The sequence below is a fragment of the Triturus cristatus genome, chromosome 4_2 (genome assembly GCF_964204655.1).
Source record: "Triturus cristatus chromosome 4_2, aTriCri1.1, whole genome shotgun sequence".
Lineage (NCBI taxonomy): Eukaryota > Metazoa > Chordata > Amphibia > Caudata > Salamandridae > Triturus > Triturus cristatus.
Window position 1 is genome coordinate 296,080,570 of NC_140586.1, and position 23,182 is coordinate 296,103,751.

At 45.1% G+C, this 23,182-nt stretch overlaps 1 protein-coding gene across 1 annotated transcript in view; it reads left to right on the forward strand.

Annotated features, from left to right (window-relative positions):
* Nucleotides 1–23,182, forward strand: part of TNN (tenascin N) — a 190,555-nt gene that overhangs the window by 131,353 nt on the left and 36,020 nt on the right. Inside the window, exons 8-9 of the mRNA XM_085601594.1 lie at nt 4,052–4,182; nt 4,325–4,454. Coding sequence (XP_085457720.1) covers nt 4,052–4,182; nt 4,325–4,454 — 261 coding nt within the window. The remainder of the gene's footprint in view (nt 1–4,051; nt 4,183–4,324; nt 4,455–23,182) is intronic.

The following is a 23,182-nucleotide window of genomic DNA, read 5'->3' on the forward strand; positions in this document are numbered from 1 at the left end:
CAAAACACCGATGCAATGCTTATTTACAAGTTCAGAAGCTGACTTGACTGTGGGTAATTTTTTTAGCTGTCTGGTTCATTAATGGGTGACCAGTTTTATTTTGGTTCCCGGGCCTATTTCTGTCTAAAATGACTGATTCCGTAATTGCATCCCTCCTCCATGCAATTCTGAGTTTTTTGCCTGGAGTGAGGACCCGGTTTTACTGGGGTCAAAAAACAATTCTGAGTTCCCATTCCAAGCCCTGGGCGTTTCCCGATCCCATTTACCACCTGTTTAAACCTGGTAGAAGGAAGAGAGAGCAGCCAAGAGCAGTGTTCCATGTTTCCTGATAGCATAGGAGGACGTTGGTGAGGGGCCAGGCTATCTGTGTCCCTTGATTTTATAGACTGTTGTTTCAGTCTGGTAAAATCAAGCCTGGTGTTACAGCGCCCTTTTATGTTGGATGCAAGGGGGTGCTTGTGATCGTGCCAAACCATATCCCCAATGGGGATGCGCTCCACCAACCCCCCTGCCAATTGGGCTGGAGTTGTCTATAGCAGTGGCGGCTGCCACAGAGAAGTACTGGTAGGGCAGGGGAGTGAGGGAGTAGAAAAAAAAAATTAAATGTCACTTACCTGGCTGCTGGCCGCCACATCTCCTCCATCCTAATCTGTTCCTCCCAGAAGCAGGAAGCACACAGGCTTCCCTAAGCCAATCATGACGTTGCTGTCACCAGCATGACAGCAGCGTCATGATTGGTCTGAGCGCCCTGGTTCGATGCTCATATAGGGAGTGTGAGCCTGTGCTTGTTCTCCACGCAGGCTGTGCAATACAGTCGGGTGGAGAACATGCCAAATGCGCATGACTGTTTGGCCGGCCTAAAATGGCCGGCCAAATCGTCATGTACAATTAAGTGCCCGAACCACTTCTCCCTCTGCAGGCTGTGACAACAGCCAAGCCCCAATGGTAAACTGCCTCAGTATGGAAAAATAAAATGATAATAACATTGTGTTATTATTATTTTATTTTTCCTTTTTGCACTGCGCAGTAGGGCGACGCTCCTTCGCCTTAGCTGTAAAGAGCAATCTGCGAGTGCCAGCCCAGAAGGGCTGGTTTGAAAGGTCAGTGTGTGGGCTGGTCTTTTTGTTGTTTGTGGGCCTGTTGTATGGTCTGTTTTTACTGTTAGTTTCCATAATATTACCACAAACATTGCCTGCAGCAAGCATAAATGCATGCAGTCTCCAGTAGCGGCCTGTGGAGGAAGTGCTGCAGGGCGGGGGGTGGGGCGGGAGAGGGGCAGGGTGGGGGGTAGTAAGCACCGGAATATGGATGAACGGAGGTAAGTAAACAATTAAATAAATAAAACAAATGTTGTTGCGCGCGCTGCATCGCATGCAACGAAATTTGTTTATTCAAATTTAATTGTTTACTTACCTCCGTTCACCCATATTCCAGTGTTTACTACCCTTACCCTGCCCTTCCCCGTCTCACCGCCCCACAGGACTCCCTCCACGGGCCGCTACCCAGTCTCCCCTCCGTTCATCCATATTCGGGTGTTTACTACCCCCTACCCTGCCCCTCCCCCACCCCGCCCTGCCGCCCCGCAGCACTCCCTCCACGGGCCGCTACCCAGTCTCCCCTCCGTTCATCCATATTAGGGTGTTTACTACCCCCTACCCTGCCCCTCCCCCACCCCGCCCTGCCGCTCCGCAGCACTCCCTCCACGGGGCGCTACCCAGTCTCCCAAAGCTTGCAAAGTACATATAGGGCATTTGTTCACAAGTTCAAAACTTCCCCGATTTGGAAATGTCGCCCATTTCTTAGCTGTGTGCTTAGCTAATGGGAGCCACTTTTATTTTGGGGCCTTGACTTATTTTCTGTCTTAGTCCTGCCCTGCGCCCCCCAGCAGCACCCCAACCCGTCACACCGCCTTGGCCTTTATACGAGTTTAGAAACACCATGGAAGTTTCTCTTGAGTGTAAGTACAGAGCATTAATGGTACAGTGGCGCCATCCTGTGTTGATATAGCGAAAAGCACAGTTTGATCCAATGTTCAACTTTTTCAGGGGGAAAAAACATATTTCAAAAGTTTTAAGACTTTTCATAGAGTGTGCTTCCAATGCATGGTTAGCACAAAAATTATAACAATTATAAGATTATCACCCGTTATTTCCTAAGATATAAGCCGGTGGTAAATCAGTGTTTAGTTACGACAGAAAGACTGTTGTCGAAATCTAAGTGCAACTTGGGCCAGCAGTTTGAATCCTGCCATTACTATGTAATTCATCCTTTAATAAGTGATGAACTGGAAACTGATGTTTTTTTCTCGGCATTTACCGCTTTGCGAAGCAGTGCAACCGAACCTTGGAATCATGATACTATGAAGTAGTGCTGCTGATTTAAACGTGCTTTCCGGAATGTGCAAGAACAATATTCACATATTTGCATTTTTTTTGTTTTATAAATATTTATGCGTAAAGGCTCACATTATGTTTGAACGCAGCCGTCTGTGTTTCTATGTCTCCGTGTCCACATGTGCCTTGGTTTCACTGTTTATGCGCCCTGGTTTGTGTGCTTGTGTGCCTTGGCTCATGTGTATATGTAACATTGTTTGACTCGCTGGTTCCTTGTACATATGTGGCCAGGTTTGTAAACACGTCACGCTTGACCTGGTTTGTGCGCCAATGTACACTGCTTTAACGCTTATGTTCCCCACGTGCGTGTACATCTGTGCCCTTTTTTGTTTGTCACTATGCTTTGGTTTGTACGCACAGGTGGCCTGGTTTGTTTACCCTCGGCATTTTTGGTGAAATGCACCAACAATGTCGGTTAGCGACATTTCTCCAGTTATTTTCGGAAGGAACGCCCACTTTGCATCTCATTAGCGATGCAAAGCTGGGCGTTGTTTTAACGGGCGCTAAGTCAGCAAACACGCGATAGGCGATGAAATTATCGCCGCTTTTCGCCCGAAAAAGGACACAAAAGCGGCGATAATTTCATAGCGCCGCCTTGATGATATGCCCAAATGCAATTAATCTGGACAAGGGCCTAGACACACAGTGGAGCATGCAACCCCATGGAGGCCTGTTGACAGGCGACAAGTGTGAATCTGTGCAAAGGGATGGGGTCAATATGTGAATTCGCTTGTCAAGGCGTTGGTCACATCATGGAGGGTGGGAATGTGATGGCCTGACATTACTGCGCCAATGATATGCTCTGTAGGCCCATGAATGATATACTGGTTCCTCGCTGACCCCTCAAAAATGTACACCTTCTTGGCATGGATGCTTTAAGGCATGGGCAAAGTGGGCGATTGTCCAAGGCCCCCCATTCCAAAGGCCCCTTTGGCAGGGAACATTCTTGCTCTTGGACCTTCGTCTACCCTGACCATTTGACGATTTAAACCTTGCCCCCTTTCTCTGTCTTCCTCTTCTTCTGACTTGAGGTGCACCGCATTCTTGTGAATACGGTGCATCCCTGTGTTTGGAAACTGTCAGAGTGCGGCGTTACCAATTTTGGCGTAATACTGCGCTCCGCCACTTTCTTGTAAATATGTCCCTTGGTCTCTCTCTCTACCGAGTGTCATATTAAGGATTTTTGTGATCCCGGGAAAGATAAATTGTGACTATTTTGTGTGACACTATTTTTTTATAGTTTAACATATAACTCAATATAGATTGGCATCAACTGGACTTGAATTAGTAGGAAATGGGTAGCACAGTTTGGAGTTGATCCGAAAAGGGGTCCCCAACATATGACTTGCCGGAGCCCCCAAAATCATTAAGGTGGTACTGCCTCTGTTCTATGTGGGAGAACTCGGTGTCAGCCCCTTTGCAGTGGGCCAAAGAAGCTGTTAATCAGAGGACTAGTTATCAGCAGTGCAGCAGGTGCAGTGGCACTGGATGCAGGGGTCTTCAGGGCATTGTAATTATGTCAGTCTCTTACCACACAGTCTAAGGAAAGGAGGGGGCATTCCCCTTGCTTGCCTTAGGTCCTATTACACCCTTGCTGCGGCACAGCAGGTAATGTGCCCACCGCATACACAGGAGTGACTTTGTTGTGTTTTTCCTAGAAATCGATCCCCCGAAGAACCTGCGAGCGTCAGAGGTGACACAAACCAGCAGCGTCCTCACTTGGACGGCACCTGCTGCTCAGATCGATGGCTACATATTGACCTATGAGAAACCTGATGGCACAAGCAAGGTACAGAGCAGAAACATAATTAACTTATTTAAACAAGAGACTTGTAGATTGGTGACTGCCAAAGTTGGAAGTGATCAAGATCAAAGCTGAATGTCAGTGTTAAATTAATGTTAAAAACAATAAAGTTGCATTTGCCCGGCAGGAGGTGACCCTTGGCCTTGTTCAGCGTTTTTTGCTGGAGGGCCTGGAACGAGGAGTCAAGTACACTATCTACCTGGTGGCCTATAGGACAGCGAAGAAGAGCAGGAGGGCTACTACCACATTAACCACAGGTAAGACTGTCTCTACAGGACAGTGACCACTGTCACTCCCCTCAATCAATCAATCAGTATTTGTAAAGCGGAGCTTATCACCCATGAGGGTATCTAGGCACTAGGTTTCTGGGCTTAGTCATAAAGCCAGGTCTTGAGTCTCTTCCTTAAGTTGGCCAGAGAGGGTGATGTTTGGAGATGAAGGTGAAATCTGTTCCAGGGCTTGGCGGCAAGGTAGAAGGAATGGCCTCCGCTGTGGCTTTGGTGGATGGGTGGTGTCTGTGTGAGGGTGAGGGAGGCAGAGTGAAGGTTACTGGATGGTTGGTGGGAATTCAGGCGGTGGTTCGTGTATTGATGTCTTGATAAAGAGCAAACACGTGTTATTTGGCATGCGTGGCCTTCGGGACAGTACTGGGTGTAACGATGACACAGTCTGAATCCATCTACTTCAGCTAGTTAGATCAGTGGGATACATGCAGTAGTTTCAGTGGGCTGTTAAAAGTGGGTACCTCTAAAGGGGACAGAACTTAAGAAACAGGTAAGTCAAGGTTTGCTATAGTTAACTACACAAAGGAATCTTCAGGAATATTCCTAAAAAAGTCTCAACCCCTGAGCTCCTTCCTGAAATTTTTTGGGGTGATCCACTGTCACGCAGGGTTTGAGAAAAGGGGGGGGGGAGGGGGGTGGTCTCAAAACGAGTTTTCCTCATGCAAATTTCCAAAGGAAAATTAGACACAGCTACAGCCAATACGGCTGAATGGAGTTACACCACATTTGTCAGACAGCTAGACCTTGGTTCAGAAGGCGTGCTTTTTGTGATTTAGTGTAAATCTGTTCAGTAGTTTTATAGCAGTTAAGATTGAAAATAGTTGTATATTTCACACTGCTGATGATCTGCAGATCCAACAGATATAAAAAAAGATCTGATTGGCTGCCACCATAGCAACAAAGATTTGGAAGCAGCCATTTTAGGACTCGGGGTCTCAGTCCCCTGTCCTGACAAAAAGTAAAAAAACAAATACTTAGGAGGGCAGGGTAGGCATACCCTGCCCTCCTAGGTCTGGTGGTGGTAGGAGGATGGTCCTAAAGGAAAGCCCAAGAACGTAATTTTGTTTTAAATGTAACCACGGAGCCCTGGAGGATCCACTGTCCCGTTAAAAAAAAAAAAAGTCCCCAGGGCTTCCGCTGGGGGTGAGTCATTAATAGTTAGGGGAGGTGGGTGCACAGCCTTCTTCCCAGAGCCTTTGTAAGGCCCTGGATCGCCGCTCCCACAGGGCAAATTAGTTTATGTGGGGAGGGGGGCATGGGGCCTCAAGTCTTAAAAAGGCCCCGGGACCCCATCCCCTAGAGCCGTGTTTTAATTTTAGTGGAGGGGGTGTGTGGCCTCCTCCTCGAGCCTCCTAGAAGCCCCTGTGACCCCATTCCCTGGGGCTGATTAATCTGTTTAAGGGAGAGGGTGTGTGGCTCTCCTCCCCGAGCAGTACATTGACTCCGGGGACCCAACCGCCGGGGCCCATTGACTGGTGCAGTACCCCGAGAACCCAATCTCCCATGACACTGATTTTCCCTGGTCAGAAAAATGTGGGCAGGTAATAACTTTATTCCTTGCCCACACTCTCCTGTGCAGGGAACACAACTTTGCTCCTGTTTAGGCGGGAGCACGCAAATAAGCTGTTCCTGCCTGGGTGGGAACAAAGTAATGTGGATGGCTGCTGTCTGCACCCAGGGTGGATGCTGGCTGGGGAGCCGGCTGGGGCCAGAGGGTCCTTGCTGCTCATTTCTGATCCCTATGGCTCCATTGTGGGTTCCCCAGGTGGGCACTGGAGCACCCCTATAACAAAATAGCCACCTCCCACACACCTAAAAAAGGTGCTTGTTGGGGAGCCAACAGGGCCTTGGGACCCCCCCACGCAGCCCTCAACATCTGGCAATGTTGTGCGTGACTCGGGTGGGCACCAGGGCACCCAAAAATAAATAAAAAATGGAAGGAATTATAAATGAATGGCAGGAGCTTTTGATTTATTATTCACTAATCTGTGAAACGAGTGCCCCATAATGACCTGCAAGGGATTTTTAATAATATTTTTGGATGTTGGTGGTGCTCCTAGAACAGGCAGGGGCACCACCAAGCATTTTGTCTAATATTGTGGGGTGTACTGGAAGAGTAGCAGCCCCCAGCGACATTAAAACACACAGTAAGTCTCCTAGGTCATTGAACCCATGACCCCAGGAGTGTTTATCATATTTTTTCAAAGCATTCCAAGCTGAAGTTGTATGCTTGTCAGCTGGAGTGTAGTCTCCATGTGGTTGGTTCTATGGTTGGACTGCATGACCTGAAAAATAAAAAATAAAAAAAAGACTCCGATAGCTTCAAGGCTTTTTAAAATAAAGCTTTACTGGAAGTATTTTGTGAGTATCACTATTATTAAACACTGTAATGTGTGGATTTAAGAACTATGCATTTGAGTACAGTTAGTGGTGACTTTTTTGATAAAGCCAATAGGCCTGCTGACCCATTGACAAAGCCAATAGGTCTGCCTTACTTAAAATAATATCCTTTATATTGTTACATGAGATAGTCAGCCTTGCGCAGGGGAGGCTATGTGAGGAAGGAAGGTAGGGTGCCCCAAGGGGTGGGGTGGAGACCCTGCTTACAACCTCAGGCCATGCACGGCCAACGGCTGTGTGGGGGGGCGTGGGCACCTAGTGGGGGTTGGGCAGTGTGGCTGGCAGCAGGTCATGCTCTGCCTCACCCCACGGTGCGCACAGTGATGAGCATTTAACTTTGCATTTTTTTTAAAAACATAGAAACAAAAACAAAGGTTAAAGCGACGTTATAGTTAGGAATTGTGATGATATCTTACTTTACATTAAAAAAAGTAGAAATTCTTTGAAAAAACAAGGCTTAAGGTATGTTATAGTTAAGTGAACATGTCAGTTAAAACATGCCATTTTAAATGAACAAAACCTCTGAAAATCACCAGTTAAAGTTATCTCAAGTAAAGATAACTCATGCCCTTCATGTTCCTGGGTCATTTTTTGTCCTCCACCTGCAATCCTCTTAGTCACCCACACTGTGATCAACTAGGTACAGTCAGGTACCACCCTTCAGCAAGAGTGAATTGGGAAGCCTCAAGTTGACCAGCAGGATGTTTATCATGCAGCTTTGCTCAGTGAGATCACAAACTATATTGGATGCCCTGTGATGGGTGAGAATTTGTTTATTAGATGACTTGGAGGGATGAGGTGCAGCACAGAAGGCACCCTGCCCAGTGCATCTTTATTAATGCACACCTTTTTATCATTAGAGATGCTACTAACTAGGAATGTGAACATCCATCAAGCCATCGTGTGTCTTATAAAGCACGACTACTCACCTGTAAGAAACTCGAGGTGCTGGGGGGGGGGGGGGGGGTACAGCTGCTCCGTCTATGGCACTGTGATTCAGTCGAAGAGCCCAGTCTTGAGGTCCTTCCTGAATTGAGCCAGTGACTGTGATTGCCTGAGGTGGAGAGGCAGGGTGCTCCAGGTATTTGCTGTGAGGTAGTGACTTGAGCTGAGTGAAGCAACCCTGAACTAGCAGAGGGTAGTCTTAAAGCTTTTAATGCAGATGATCCACATTGACTGAATGGGCAGTACATCCCCACATTCAAGTATGTCACTCAGGTTGTTTTATTACCTGGTTTCCATTTTTATGCTGAAGGGATGATGGCAAGAACAGAAAAAGTGAATCTGACTCAGAGGACATTTTTTGGTTTTGCCTGTGTTGACCTCCAGCATTTCCCTGCCCACTTAAAGCAAGTGATACACATATTAAAGGCATGAAGGTTATTGCTGCCACTTGTACAGTTTGAAGTTGTGGATTATAGTGTTAACGTTGTTAAAAAGGCACAATTCTGTTGTTAGAAATTGGGCTATTGGTTGACTTGGGGTAGGAGCCCTGGTCAAGAACCAACCACAATCCTAGTCAGGGTAAGAGGCAAACCCTAAATAAACTTGTGCTCACCCTCTGGTAGCTTGGCACAGAGCAGCCAGGCTTAACTTAGAGGCAGTGTGTGAAGTATTTGTGCAACACCTCAAACAATAAAACACTGAAAACACCACACAAAAAGATCCCACACCAAGTTAGAAACAATAGATCTAAGTTTAATAAATGAAACAAGACCAAAACAACCAAAATCCAATTAGCAGAACGGTAGATATTGATCTTTAAAGTTTATAGTTAAAAGTAACGCCAAAAAACACAAAGAGCTAGTATGGATATCTGGTTGCGCCTGATTGGGGCAATGTCACAAGTTCAGACTGACCGCAATGAAGAGTGGGCCAGCTACAGGGACCCAGTTTGGCCCATTGAACAGAGTACCTTAATTCCTGGTTGCAGAGTGTGTGAATCTGCGTCGAGGATGCGCCCCGCAGCCGAGGCGATGCGTTGATTCTTTGATTCTGAGATGCGACAAGGCTGCGGTGCGAGGTCCTGTTGTATCGACATCGAGGATCCTGTCGTGGGGCTTTTGATACGAAGTCCGGTGTCGAGGATGCGAGATGCAACAAAGGAGTTGTGTTGGTTCCGATGAGCGGTGAAACTGCAATATGAACTATTGGCGTCTGTGTCAAGGCTGCTGTCAATGATGGATGCAAAGAGCTTGGGCCGGGAAAAGCATTGCCTGGCCACAGCTCTGAAGGCAATGTGTCGGTCCCAAGATGCAGAAGGCAGCTGTGATGCGAGTCATTTGTGACAGGTCCAATCCACGCAGAAGAGGCAATGCATCAGTTCTGCTCGGGGATGCGCTGCTCAGCCAAGGAGGTGCATCGCGCCTGCTTTGGGATGCATCACTCAGCAGAGAAAATCTGTTGGTTCTGCTGGCATGCACCTTAGGCCCACTTCTAAGGGTCCAGAACTGAGGTGGCACCATTTGGCAGGGTAAACTCACAAATGGCAGAATCCAGGTTCTGGGGTTGGAAGGCTGTTATATCCATGATGCTTCAGATCAGGAGACCAGCCAACTAGCCCTTGGAGTCAGTCTGAGTTCTGTGGTCAAGAGGTGCAGGTCTAGTCCACACCCAGGCAAGAGGGAAGCAGGCAGCAGGCAGTAGATCAGCACAGCAAAGCAGGAGTCCAGCAGAGTGACAGTCTTTCAGCTGCACAGTAGTCCTTCTTTCCGGCAAAATTAGAATGTCAGCAGGTCTAGAAGTGTACCGAGTGGTGGTGTCTGACTCTGCGGTCAAGTACTTATACTGAGTGGTGCCTTTGAAGTAAATGAGACTTCAAAGACATGCCTTTGAAGTGTACAGATGTCATCCCTTCCTGCACTTACTCTAGAGTCACTACAGGAATGTATGTAGCCCTTTGAGTGGAGACAGTACTAGGGGTGGGCTGAACTCGTGGAGTTTTGCTATGCTGAATTCCTTGGAGTTACATAAAAACTCATAGAGAATCCGAGGAGTTCTGTCCACCCTTAATTTATTGACAAACCATGAGGCCACAATCTCCTAATGTGTTTTCAAGCACCCTTCCCCTCTCCCATCCCTTCATTGGAGGCTCCCAGACCACCTTAACAAAAGATAAGGACATTGGAAAGCAAACGATCTCAACTGGAACCATTCACGGAGACACACATACACCTGGAAATGTCCAACAAAGTGCAAAAATAGAATCGGCATTGGAAATTGCTGCAAAGCTACGATACAAATGGCACATACACGATACACAAACACTGGCAACCTTAACATAAACACGGTTCTCAATGTCACCATTTGCTAGATTGGTAATCAACTCTGTGAGTTGCTGTATACACATTGGCCTTTTGCAGTGCATACCTTAAGATCTGTGTTCTAAACTGATGCACAGTACAGTTCAATTAAACAACTTATGGTCAGTAAATTGCAGAAATTAAAAAGAGCGCAGTGCATGCATGACCATGCACCGTCTCTGCAGTCAATTCATTCACCGCCACACACTTAAATGCACAATCACAGTCTCGGAGTCGTGCCTGTTATGGCACTACAATCATGATCTCAAGGCTCATTCCTGCGAAGGCTGGGTTTGGGCAGAACTTCTTCTCTCTTTCCGGCTCCCATCCACTGCTCTGCACCTGCCACAGCTTACAGGGATGCAAGATATATAATGGGAGGAGGCAGGGACGATTCTTGAGGTGGAGGGGGGTGGATGAGTAAGAAGGAAGGGGCTCTCAGACAGCAAGCAGAGCCATGACAGCGAATCACTAGGGGCAGTGTGTTGTCCCGCCCCCACTCACCGGCTAACCCAGTACTGCAGGAACAAAGATAGTCCCATTCCTCACCCTGCGCCCATAAATAAAGATACCCGAGTAGGAAAACGCACCGGGGGAAGGTAGGTAAACAAGGGTTAAAAGATGGATGGACTTCCACACCTAAGCTCCTCTCTCTGGTGACTGGTAGGACCAAAAATAGGACACGGGAATCTGAGAAAGAGAATAGAAAAAGAGATAGCATCAGTAGCAGGAAAAGAAAACCCTTTTCACAGCACCAGACAATTCCATTATGTGTACAGTTGCATTATCCTTCGTTTTTAGGTCTCGCCTGACCCAGCGCTTGCGCTGGGCTGGCGAGACTTTAAGTAAGGGCTTAAAAAAAATGCTATCGCTGGCTGCAGCTTGCAGTGCATGTGCGCGGGCGCACGCTTGAGCAGAAGCGCCATATGGCATTCCTCATGCTCATTAAGCGCATCGCTCGCCGCGCGCTTGATCGCGATCACTATCACTTTCACGTCGCGCGACAGCCGCACGCGCACCACTCCCTTTATACTCTCTTTTGTAATGCAACATCTTGTGGCCATCGTCAATACTTAATTATGGGATGGGTATTTTTAGATACTAAACTATTCCTTTTCCGCGTGCTTCCCTCCCCGCAATCACAGAATATTTGCTAACCTTTTAAAGAATATATTTCTTTACAGATCTTCCTGTGTGTATGTGTCTTTTTTTACTTGGCTTGTGTCAAGTTTCAACTGAACTACACTCAGCCTTGCCGCCAGTAGCTTTTGTGCTGCACACCTTGTATTTTCTTTCTTCCATGTGCCTAAGTTGCTGGGCTCGGCCGGACTGTGGCTTATAGGTGCTTGCCAGGTGGCCAAGGGCTAAAGTTAATGTCCAGAACAGCAGTGGTCGGCTGGACAATGGCAGCCAAGTCTAGACAGTGCAGTAAAACTGCAGCACTAAACAGCTTAATTTTTCTTACTTACACTGTCTGGCAGCGAGGGAGAACTTCCGCTGTAAATAGTAAACAAATAGACAGGGAAGGGAGGGGTCTGTGTGTACAGTGCGTACAATAGACGGAGGGCACTTTTCTACATGCACACTTGTGAAAATATATTCCGGGATACTTTGTGAGCAAGCCACGATCCCTACACAAGAAAAGATGCAGCCATTGAAGGCAAGACAAATATCAACGTGTCTCCCTTCTATTCTAGCACCTATAAATTAGATATATCCACCACCGCTATAGTCATTTTTATCCCGTGCTCATAGAGATCATGGGGGTTCTGTTGGTTGTTTACCATAAAAGGGAACAATGACCCCAAGCAGCCCGGAAAGGCGCTATGCAGATAACACAAACAAGGGCCCATAAAGTCGGGAAATGGCTTTTCAGGGAGAGCAAATGGCGTTTGCATGGCCAAAGGTTTACAACGCTGGATAGGTGAACCGAACACGCCATGTGTACAAGTTCTTTTTATTGCTGCTTTATTGTCCAAAGCAGTTTAAATCTGACATTTACGAAGAAACGATAAATAAGAAGGCAATGGTTTATTAAATACATTTTATGAAGTAGTTGGGTTCCGCCCCAGACATTACGGGCTACTGCTCGAAAATGCAAGTTATACAAGTATGTAAAAACAACGTTTTAAGTCTTTTTTTTTTTTTTAAGTGTCCAAAGTGACCTAGGGATTTTAACTGGAGCGCTCTATTGAGACAGCGTTACCCTTGCTCGACTTTTCAGGACAACAAGGTTTGTCACCTTGGCTTTGATGGAATTAACGTGGAATTGATCCTGAGCTGCTTGTATTCGTGTTTTCCTTTCTTGATTGTTTCGCTTTAAAGGCATTGTGCTTTCCCTCAAGGCTGCAATTTCCTAGTAACAGCGTGCTTCTGCCTTTTCGGCCTCGAGTCGAGAGTTCATCTTCGGTGCTTTTAAATAACAAGCATTGGCATAGCCAATAGGTCTCGCCTTTGTGACCTTATAAGTGTTTAGCCATGCAACAGTTGATGTTGTTGCACCAAGGATATTGTACTGCATAACTAAATACTTATAAGGTCCAAAAAGCGAGACCTATTGGCTATGCCAATACTTATTTGCTTACCCTTCCATATATGAAGCGCACTCCAATGTAGGCAAGGGAAACAAACAAAGTTTCAAGTTCCAGAAGAGTTATAGCAAATATTTGTAACAGAATTAATGTCCACGCTTTCAAGATGTATCTCTGGGGTAAATTGCGGATAAAAAAACCTCAAAGGCAAAAAAAATGCACTTCCTGCACTTTCATCCCTTGTTTGAAAGAAGACAACAAAAGGAATAATCACGGTGCTCCGTAAAAGCACCCAAATAATGCATAACAAGGCCAATAGGGTGCAAATGTTCACTAATCCTCAGGGAATCTGATGTACAAAAAGCGGGAAGGGGAACAATGGCCCTGCTATGTGTACGAGTCCAACATCCACGAAAAGGTTAGCTTATCCAGATTGGGTTGCAAGAAATATCCACAGCAGAAGGGAGTAGAATACGAAAATCGCCAACGGATCCAGAAAGAAACAAAATGAAGAGGGCAGCGTGGTGTCAGAAACGCTGGCGGCAAAGTCCTTCCAGGGCAAGAACCAGGAAAGAAACCAAGCAAGGAAGAACGGGCAGGCGGCGTCTAAATACTTGCCGGCCGCTCCAGAAACCTCACGGTAGCTGTGCACCCCTTGCCCTTAAAACGGGATTAAAGGTAAAGCGGCACCTAATCCCCAAGTACAGAAAAACAAGGACGCGCCAAAGAAAGAAAGGTAAGAAAGAAAAATAGAACAGGTCCCCCAAGGCGCAGTCTAACCACAGGACATCACAGTACCCCCTATCAAAAGACCTCCAACAGGACGGGGCTTAGAAGGGCGATGGGCATGAAACAAACCTACTAAACGGGGGGCATGTACACAACTGGCAGGCTATCAGGTACGATCATCAGGGGGATACCCTTTCCAGTCCACCAAATAAAACAATCTGCCTTGTCGTCTCCTGGAATCTAGAATGGCATTGACCTCAAACCCCTCATGAGCATCAATTACCAAAGCCGGGGGTGGGGGCAAGGCCTGGGTAGTGACAGTGTACAGCTTCAGTAAGGAGGTATGAAATACAGGATGAATCCGGTAATCAGCAGGCAAAACCAGTTTCATAGCAACAGGATTCACCACTTGACATATCTTGAACGGACCCACACAATGAGGCTGTAATTTCCTAGCACCCCCTAATTGTAAATTCCTGAATTACAGCCAAACCATATCCCCAGGAGCATAGGAGGGAGCTGGATAATGATGCCTGTCTTCCTTATCCTTCATACATTTCTTAGCTTCAAAAAGATGCTCTTGTGCCTTTTTCCATATATCAACCAGGACCTGACTCATGGTATCTACAGCTGGTACCCGACCAGAAGGCTGGATAGGTATAGCCTTGTGATGGAAACCCATTGAACAGAAAAGGGGGGACATACCCAAAACTGAGTGTATACTATTGTAAGCAAATTCAGAAATTTGGAAGTGCCTTCACCCAACTACCAGGTATAGAGGTCAAAAGACAACAGATGTATTGTTCCATGGTTTTATTGGTACACTCCGTTTGCCCATCCGATGAGGATGATAAGCTGAGGACAACCAGAGCTCCATTTGCAACGAGGAACAAAGTTCCCTCCAAAAATGGGAAATGAACTGAGCCCCTCGATCTGTCACAATGCCAGTGGGAATACCATGTAGTCGTAACACTTGAGACACAAAAACATCAGCTAGTTCTTCAGCTGTAGGCAGTTTAGGCAGAGGTATGAAATGAGCAGTTTTGGTGAAAAGATCAACAACCACCAAGGATGTAAAAGACCTACAGGAGGCGTATGTGAAGCTTTGTTTATGGCGCACATGGGACACGATGACACAAAAACCTGTATATCATGGTCCAACGTATCCCACCCCACCAGGACCAACAAAGACAAAACTCCCTCGTCTTGGTAATCCCAGGATGCCCTACCAATGTGGAAGAATGGCACCAGGTTAGTACTTTATCCCTAAGCTCAGGAAGTATAAACAACTGGGTACCATGATACAACAACCCATCCACTGAACCACCAATGCGATCCCTCAGTTGAAATAAGGGATTAGTCAACCAAGGAGTCAAGTCTATGGTTGCCAACAATTCCTTTACTTCAAAAAGGAAATCATAGGAGGAGATACAACCAATGATCCTTTCTTTTGATATCATGGCCGTTTCATCAGCAATGGAGGCGTCATACAAGGGAGTTCCATGTATACGCGATAAAGCATCAGATTTAGCTTGTTGAACAGCAGGTCTATACATTATTGTAAAATCATATTTGTTGAAAAATAACACCCATCTCATTTGCCGTGGGGTCAAAGCCCGTGCAGAGCGAAAAAAACGACAGGACTTTATGGTCAATATAAACTGTGCTAGTATGTCTATCCCCCCATAAATGATGCCTCCATTCCTGAAAAGACAATTTAATAGCCAACAGCTCTATTTCGGCAACAGTAAAGTTTTGTTCGGCAGCCAACAATTTTTTAGAAAAGAGCACCTTGGGGTACATAAGCCCTGTGTCTACATCCCACTGAGAACCACAGCATACTGAAAAGCATCTGCTTCTACATAAAACGGGAGAGCAGGATCTGGATGTTTAAGGGTAGGGGCTGAGGTAAATTTCTCCACCAATGTCTCCAAAGCTAGCTGGACAGATGTAGACCATAAAAAGGGAACCCCTTTCTTCAGCAAGGCCGTCATGGGAATTATGATCTCCAAAAAATGGGATACAAATGGGCTATAAAAATTGGCAAATCCTTAAAGGACCTGAATATCCCTCACACAAGTTGAAATTGGCCGCATAGTGATCGCCACAGTCTTTTTTGGGTCCATCTTAATACCTACAGTAGAAATGAGAAAGCCCCAAAACTCAACACATGAAACCCAAAACTAATTTGACAAATAAATAATTATCACGCAGTTTATGCAACTCGTGTCACATGATAGTCATGTTCTGCATCAGTTTTAGAAAAAATCAGTATGTCGTCTATATAGACGATAAAGCTTACATCCAAATACCCCTGTAACACCTCATTAATAAAAAACTAAAAAGCTGCAGGGGCATTACAAAGACCGAAAGGCATAACACAATACTCAAACAAACCAAACGTAGTCCGAAAAGCGGTCTTCCATTCACCCCCCTCAGGGACACGAATAAAATCATATGCCCCACGCACATCCAGTTTAGTAAAACTGGTGGCATGCCGCAATTGATCCAATAACACCGGTATCAAAGGGAGCGGATATTTGTTTTTAATGTTCACCTTGTTAAAGGCTCTATAATCAATGCAGGGGCGAAGATCCCCCTCTTTCTTTGGTACGAAGAAGAGGGGAGAGGACACCGGAAAAGAGGACTGTCTGATAAACCCGGATTCCAAGATCTCATCCAAATAGACCTGCAAATGCTGCTCTTCTGGTTCAGAGAGAGCTCAGATCTGACTACAAGGTAAAGAAGCACCAGGAACCAAAGCAAAGCAGCAGTCTAATCTACGATGTGGTGTCAAAATACTAGCATTGACAGCATCAAAAACAGCAGAATTCTCAAGAAACTGAGAAGGAATACAGGAACCCTCAGTCCAGGTGCCTACTGCACTAACCAATGGAGAAACCCAATCTGTAGCCTCTTGATAACAATACTGCAAACAATGTTTGAAGTCCAATGTAACTGTTCGTCTGGCCCAATCGATCTTTGCGTTATGTGTTTGTAGCCATGATACACCAAGAATGACCCCAAAAGAGGGGGCATCAATAAGGTCAAAACTAACCATCTCAGCATAATATCATAAACGCAAATCGACAGGAGTGGTTCGGTTTGCTTCGTGATTAGCCCTGATGCTAAATCGGTACCATCAATTGCCCTTATAGGTTCAGGCTGCTTTTTATATATACACGGAACGTTCAGTTTATCAGCCAAGTGACGCTACGGAATCAAGTAAAACGGAAACAGTAGTTCTCCTACTATTCGTAATCACTAAAGTCATTGTAATATTGAAATGGCGCGGTACCCTTTGGACAGAACAGGCAACATCATAAGGATTCTGGTTAACAACCTCTTCAAGGCTTAGAGACGTAACTTCCTGTTTAACAAGAGCCACAGATTTTCTTGAAGGAATTATTGAGTGCTTAACTGGACAGTCTCGTGCCTAATGTCCATTCTTCCCACACTACAAACAAAGATGATGTACCCGCCTCCTTTCCTTTTCCTCTTTAGACAAAGGACCCAGCACCCCACCTATTCGCATAGCTTCTGGTAGAGATTTTTTCCCTGTTTTTTCCTTCTGGTCCCCACGTACAACAACCAAACGTGGTGCTGGAAAGCAACATTTCTCTCCCTTGCAATCAAACAATCTATGATTTAATTTAACAACAGGATCTATGAACTCCGTACAGTTCAGGAGGATTTACAACATGTGCCAAAATGTCCTTTAACTCCTTACAGAGCCCCTGATAAAACAAAGAAGTCCTTTTCTCTATAGGCCAATGACTTTCTGAAACAAGACGATTAAAGGTAGAAATGTATAATAACAAGTCTGTTTTCTTTGTCTTAATTTGAGCGTTTCAGCATCACTGCCTTGCATAAAAGTATGCCTAGCAAACAAGCAATGCATTTGCTCCTTAAATGCAGGTAAATTATAGAGAATAGGGTTGTCACTGTCCACCAAGGGGACGGACAACATTGCTGCCGTACCAGCTAGGACAGAAATCAAAAAAGCGACCTTTGCTGAGTCCTCAGGAAACGTTGTAGGTCTACACAAAAAATGCAGATAGCATTGATTCATAAATATGATGAACTTGTTACGATCCCCCGAGTACCGCTCTGGAACAGCCAAAGGCACTAGAACTGGGGTAGTAATTGTAACAGCAACGGGTACACCACCGCCGGTACCAGCACCGGTAGTCCTATCATATGGAAAGGTCGCTGGTTGTACTATAGGTGCATGTGTCTTTGGCCTGGTCCCAGGACCCCTCCCCCAGGAATATTCTCTGGCCTTATAGATGTTTAATTCCTGGAGCAGACCTTGATTTTCCTGCCTCAATTCTCGTACTTCTGTCTGGATGTTAGTAAGAGCCATAACTAACTCCTGCATTGACGGTCCCACCCCTGCACCCCCACCAACGATGGAAATCCGGGATCTGTCATCCTGGTCCATCTTCGCTCGGGCAGTACAATTTTCGTGGGCTTGGTTTTCTGTCCTGCTCCCACTCACCGGATAACCGAGTACTGCAGGAACGAAGATAGTCCCGTTCCTCATCATGCGCCCTTTCCACTCACGCACAAAGATAAAGAGACTCGAGTAGGAAAACGCACCGGGGGAAGGTAGGTAAACAAGGGGTAAAAGATGGATGGACTTCCACGCCTAGGCTCCTCTCTCTGGTGACTGATAGGACCAAAATAGGGGACGGGAGTCTGAGAAAGAGAATAGAAAAAGAGATAGCATCAGCACCAGACATTTCCATTATGTGTACAGCTGCATTATCCTTCGTTTTTGCTTACCCTTCCAAATATGAAGCGCACTCCAATGTAGGCAAGGGAAACAAACAAAGTTTCAAGTCCCAGAAGGGTTGTAGCAAATATTTGTAACAGAATTAATGTCCACGCCTACAAGATTTATATCCGAGGTAAACCCAAAGGCAAAAAAACTGCACATCCTGCACTCTCAATAAAGGGATCCCTTGTTTAAAAGAAGACAAACAATTAATAATCATGGTGTTCCGTAAAAGCACCCAAATAACGCATAACAAGGCCAATAGGGTGCTAAAGTTCACTAATCCTCAGGGAATCCAATGCACATAAAGCGGGAAAGGGAACAATGGCCCCGCTATGCGTATGAGTCCAACATCCTCGAAAAGGTTAGCTTATCCAGCTTGGGTTACCAGAAATATCCACAGCAGAAGGGAGTAGAATACGGGAAATTGCCAACGGATCCAGAAAGAAGCAAAACAAAGAGGCCAGCGTGATGTCAGAAACACTGGCAGTGAAGTCCTTCCAGGGCAAGAACTAGGAAAGAACCCAAGCAAGGAAGAACAGGCGGGTGGCGTATAAATACTTGCCGGTCGCTCCAGAAACTCCACCGCAGCTGTGTACCCCTTGCTCTTAAGACGGGATTAAAGGTAAAATGGCACCAAATCGCCAAGTACAGAAAAACAAGAACCCACCAAAGATAGAGAGGTAAGAAAGAAAAATAGAACAGGTCCCCCAAGGCAAAGTCTAACCACAGGACATGACTGGTGTGGCCTGGGGTGCTTCGGCAGGGGCGCCTGTCCTGATGCTCTTTCAATACAGTTTGCCTCTGGGGACTGGGGTCCAGTATCGTCCCAATATGCAGGTGGCGGTGCAGGTGCGTCTGGTGGCTTTTTGTCACTGCGTTGGTCACTGTCTGCACTGTTGCTGCTGCTTTCAGGAGGGCTCATACAGACACACAGAAAAGTAGAGACTCACATAGCAGCATTGTTCACACTCACCAGCCATTATGCCCTTGGGCCCACTCAGGGCCTGGACAACCTCAGACCTCTTTCTGCAGCGCCTTGACTGCCAGCACCAGGATGTGACATACTGTGTTTCAGAGGAAGATTCGGGAGTGCCATATTATTTACTGGGCCCAATGGCTACCGTAAAAAAGAAAGTGAGCTGCTGCCTCAGCAGAGCGGTTTTAAATGCCAGACAGCGCGAGCATATACTCCCCGCACATACAATCTGTTAACATGTTATTGCATTCTCATTTCTAAACTGAACAGAAGCTGCCAACTGTAGGAGGACAGCTCGGACAAAGCCTCCATCAGACTTCACAGGCAATCACCACTTCAGAATTGTCTGTGGCACAGTAGGATTGGTTAATGTGTCCCCACTGCTCCAATCCTTGGTCACCATAAAGTTAGTAGTATGTCCGTCTCACAGGCTACTCCCAGAATTATGGTATGCTTCGGGATTGGTTGTTATAAGACCTGGAAGTGCTAAAATTATGGACAAATGACAGTCGTTTAAAGACCTGCAACAAGAAGTGGGCGGTAAACTCCTCCACCCGATGGTTGGCAGAGTTTTTCCCGAACTCTGCATTCCAAGCAGAGCATAGAGTGGGCAAAACTCTGCAAACTCCAATGGCGGGGTTGAGTTTACCATCCATTCCTCTACTGGTGAGTGAGACTGTGCCCAGCTTCTCCCTCCCATTCTGACAGTGATTTGTCCAATGAGACACACCTAAGCTCCCATTGTGTGTGGCTGTCTAGGGGGAATACACAAAGTCCAAATGCCAACTACACCCAGTCATGTGATCAATAACAGGCTGAAGCCACCAAATGACTAAAGCAAGAAAATTACTACTTTCTAAAAGTGAACATTTTCAGAACTGCTATTTGAAATCTGACTTCACCATAAGTGTGACTTTTAAATTGTAATTCCAGACATACCGGTCTTGAAGGGTTTATCTCTTCACAATTGGAATTGACGCTTATAGAATGTAATAAGTTAATCCCAATGTTATCCTATGGGAGAGATATCCCTTGCAGTAGTGAAAAACGAGTTTGAGAGACTCTCATAATCAATACATGTAAAACTGAAAAGTACATGTCCTGCCTTTTAGATACATTGCACCCAGCTCTCTGGGTTGTCCAGGGCCTACCTCAGGGGTGACTTATATGCATAAAGAGAGAAGGGTTGGGCCTGGCAAAAGGTTTATTTTGACAGGTCGACATGTCAGTGATAACTACACATAGAGGCTCATCAGTGGCAGGCCTGAGGCATGGTTAAACGGCTGCTTAAGTTGGTGGCACAATCAGTGCTGCAGACTGACTAGTAGTACTTAATTTACAGGTCCTGGGTACACATATTACCACTTTACGAGTGTCTTATAAGTAAATTAAACATGCCAATTGGGGATGAACCAATATTACTATGTTTAGGGGCGAGAGCACAAGCACTTTAGCACTGGTTAGCTGTGGTAAAGTGCACAGAGTTCTAATACCAGCAAAAACAAAGTCAGAAAAGTGGAGGAGGAAGGCAAAAAGTTGGGGGGAAGGCCACCGTATGGCTGTCAGGTCTCACATCCGTGTTATGTAATCTTCAACAAAACTTTAGCAAGAAGCAGAAAAAGCACAAATGGAAATGATATAGGTGTTAAGTAACTGCAACAGAAGGACATTTTCTATATCAGAACCAAGGATCATGTGAAAAATAAAAATACCTCAATAAATACCAGCATTAAAATAAATAAATAACCTATAATCAAGAAACATAGGGGCACCATTTTTATTGCAGTCTTACAAAATCTGCTGTATTGCATGTTTTTTTCCATGTAAATTAAATAATTTAGATAACTTAAGAGTATGGGTGTTTATGTTGCTCCACAGTTATGTATACAAATGTGGATAGATACTCTTAGGCCCTCATAAGTTGAGTGGAATAGGGTGGGATATTTACTATATCTGTTACCCCCAAGGGGAAGCATTTACTCAGTCTGGTAAATATTTCAGATTGTAAATGTTCAACTTGAAAATGAGGCACAGCAATACAAAATGAGTATTTAACAAAACAAGGGCCAGATGTACGGAGATTAGGAAAAGTGATTTTCTTATTGCGATGTCCTGCGAATCGCAATTAGGAAATCGCTATGGCTAATGTATGAAACACTTTTGAGTTTCATTAGCAATTCATAATGGGTCACAATTAGACATACTTCATGCATATTAATGAGATAGGTTGCGATTTGTGACCCACTAGGATTCGCTGCCATTCCAGGGATAGGGGGGCCTGGTGGGGTCAGCAGACCACCATGTCTGTGATTGCTTTTAAATAAAGCAATCTATTTTTTTTTTCAAATGCAGCTCGTTTTCCGTAAAGGTAAACGGGCTGCATTTCAAAATGAAAAAAATGTAACATTTAATTTTCATTTTTTAAGAGTAGCTGCCTGCTCTTAAAAATATTTTTCAACATTCTCAAAGGAGAAAGGTTTCCAAATGGACCCCTTCCCATTTGTGAATGGGTTACCACCACTTTTGAAATGGCGGTAAATAATTACTGTTTTACAACCGGAATTCGGTCGCTAAACAGTAGTTCATACCATACTGATTCAGTATTTGGAAGGAACGCCCAAAACACACCCCATCCAAATACCGAATCACAAATGCCATTACCATTTTGTACATCAGAAAAAGCATTTTTCTAGTCGCAAACGGCTTGATTCTGTGCATCGGGCAGCTTGGATCCGGAAAAATACGCTGTGCATCTGGGCCCAAATTTCACGTTTTGCCTTTTTCAGAGCCTTTTCACCTTATACCTTTCTACAAGCTTGACCTGTTGAAATCTATCATCGGAAAACTTCACGAGTGTGATAATAATCACACACCTCCAACATGGACGTAATTTAGGGGTCGCCAGGGAACACAATTGCAACTCCTGGCTTGTCCTTTGCTACTCCTGGTGCTGCCTTCGTGATCCCTGGTCCCTTGTTTCGAAGGCAGCACATTTTTTTGATTTCAATAACTTGTATTGAGTTTTTACAAAGCAATACAAACAAACAAGGCAAAACAAAAAAACACAACTGCAATAACACTCTCTTCATTGTCAGGATGGTTAGAGGATATCAGTTCTGTTATTGCTAATTGGACACTGGTTCTTACAAACGATAAAGTTGAGATGACGGAAATAATATACCATAACAGATAATTGTACTCATGTTGATTTGCCTAATGTAGTTTGGTTACTATTAAAGGCATTTGGGTAGGTCTAAGTAGTGTCAGAGGGATCCGTAGAGCCAGTTGTAATATTATATAACACATAGCTTCTATCCTCATTTTGTTATATAAAAATAATAACAATAAAAATAAATATAAAGAAGAGAGCCAACTCGGGGTCAAGGGATACTCTTAATGACTGTATATAGTCCACAACTCCTTATCCTAACGGCGGATAGGTAGGGGGGGCATAGTCAATCCTTTGTGGAAAAGTCCGCAAGCTCATTTAAGCAGAATAGTAATCTAGAGTTTCAAGGAAGTTTAAAAACCATAGAGGCGGTCTCAAGAGATCTCCACAATTTCCTGTGTGTAGGTTTCCATGGGGAGATTTGGAGGGCAATATTATCCGCACCTCTCTTAAAGGTTGACCATTCCTGCCATTTTTTTAATACTTTTTTTTCAAAACTTTTCCAATTACTCAGAACTATTTTACATGCCAGAGTCAACACTAAATCAAGCAGAAAGCGGTCATCATCTCCTTTTAGTTTCCGGTTGAGGATGCCAAATAAGATATATGATATCTCTTTAACTGGGGAGATATTTAATGTCTGGCTGATGTGCTCAAAAACCTTGTTCCAAAAGTTTTGGAACAGTGGGCAAAAGAGAAGCATGTGTGATAAGTCACCTGATTGAGTGTTACAATTCCAACATTGTGGAGACTGGGCTAGCTTAAGTTTATGAAGACTGACTTGAGTCCAATAGTTATTTGCAAATAAATC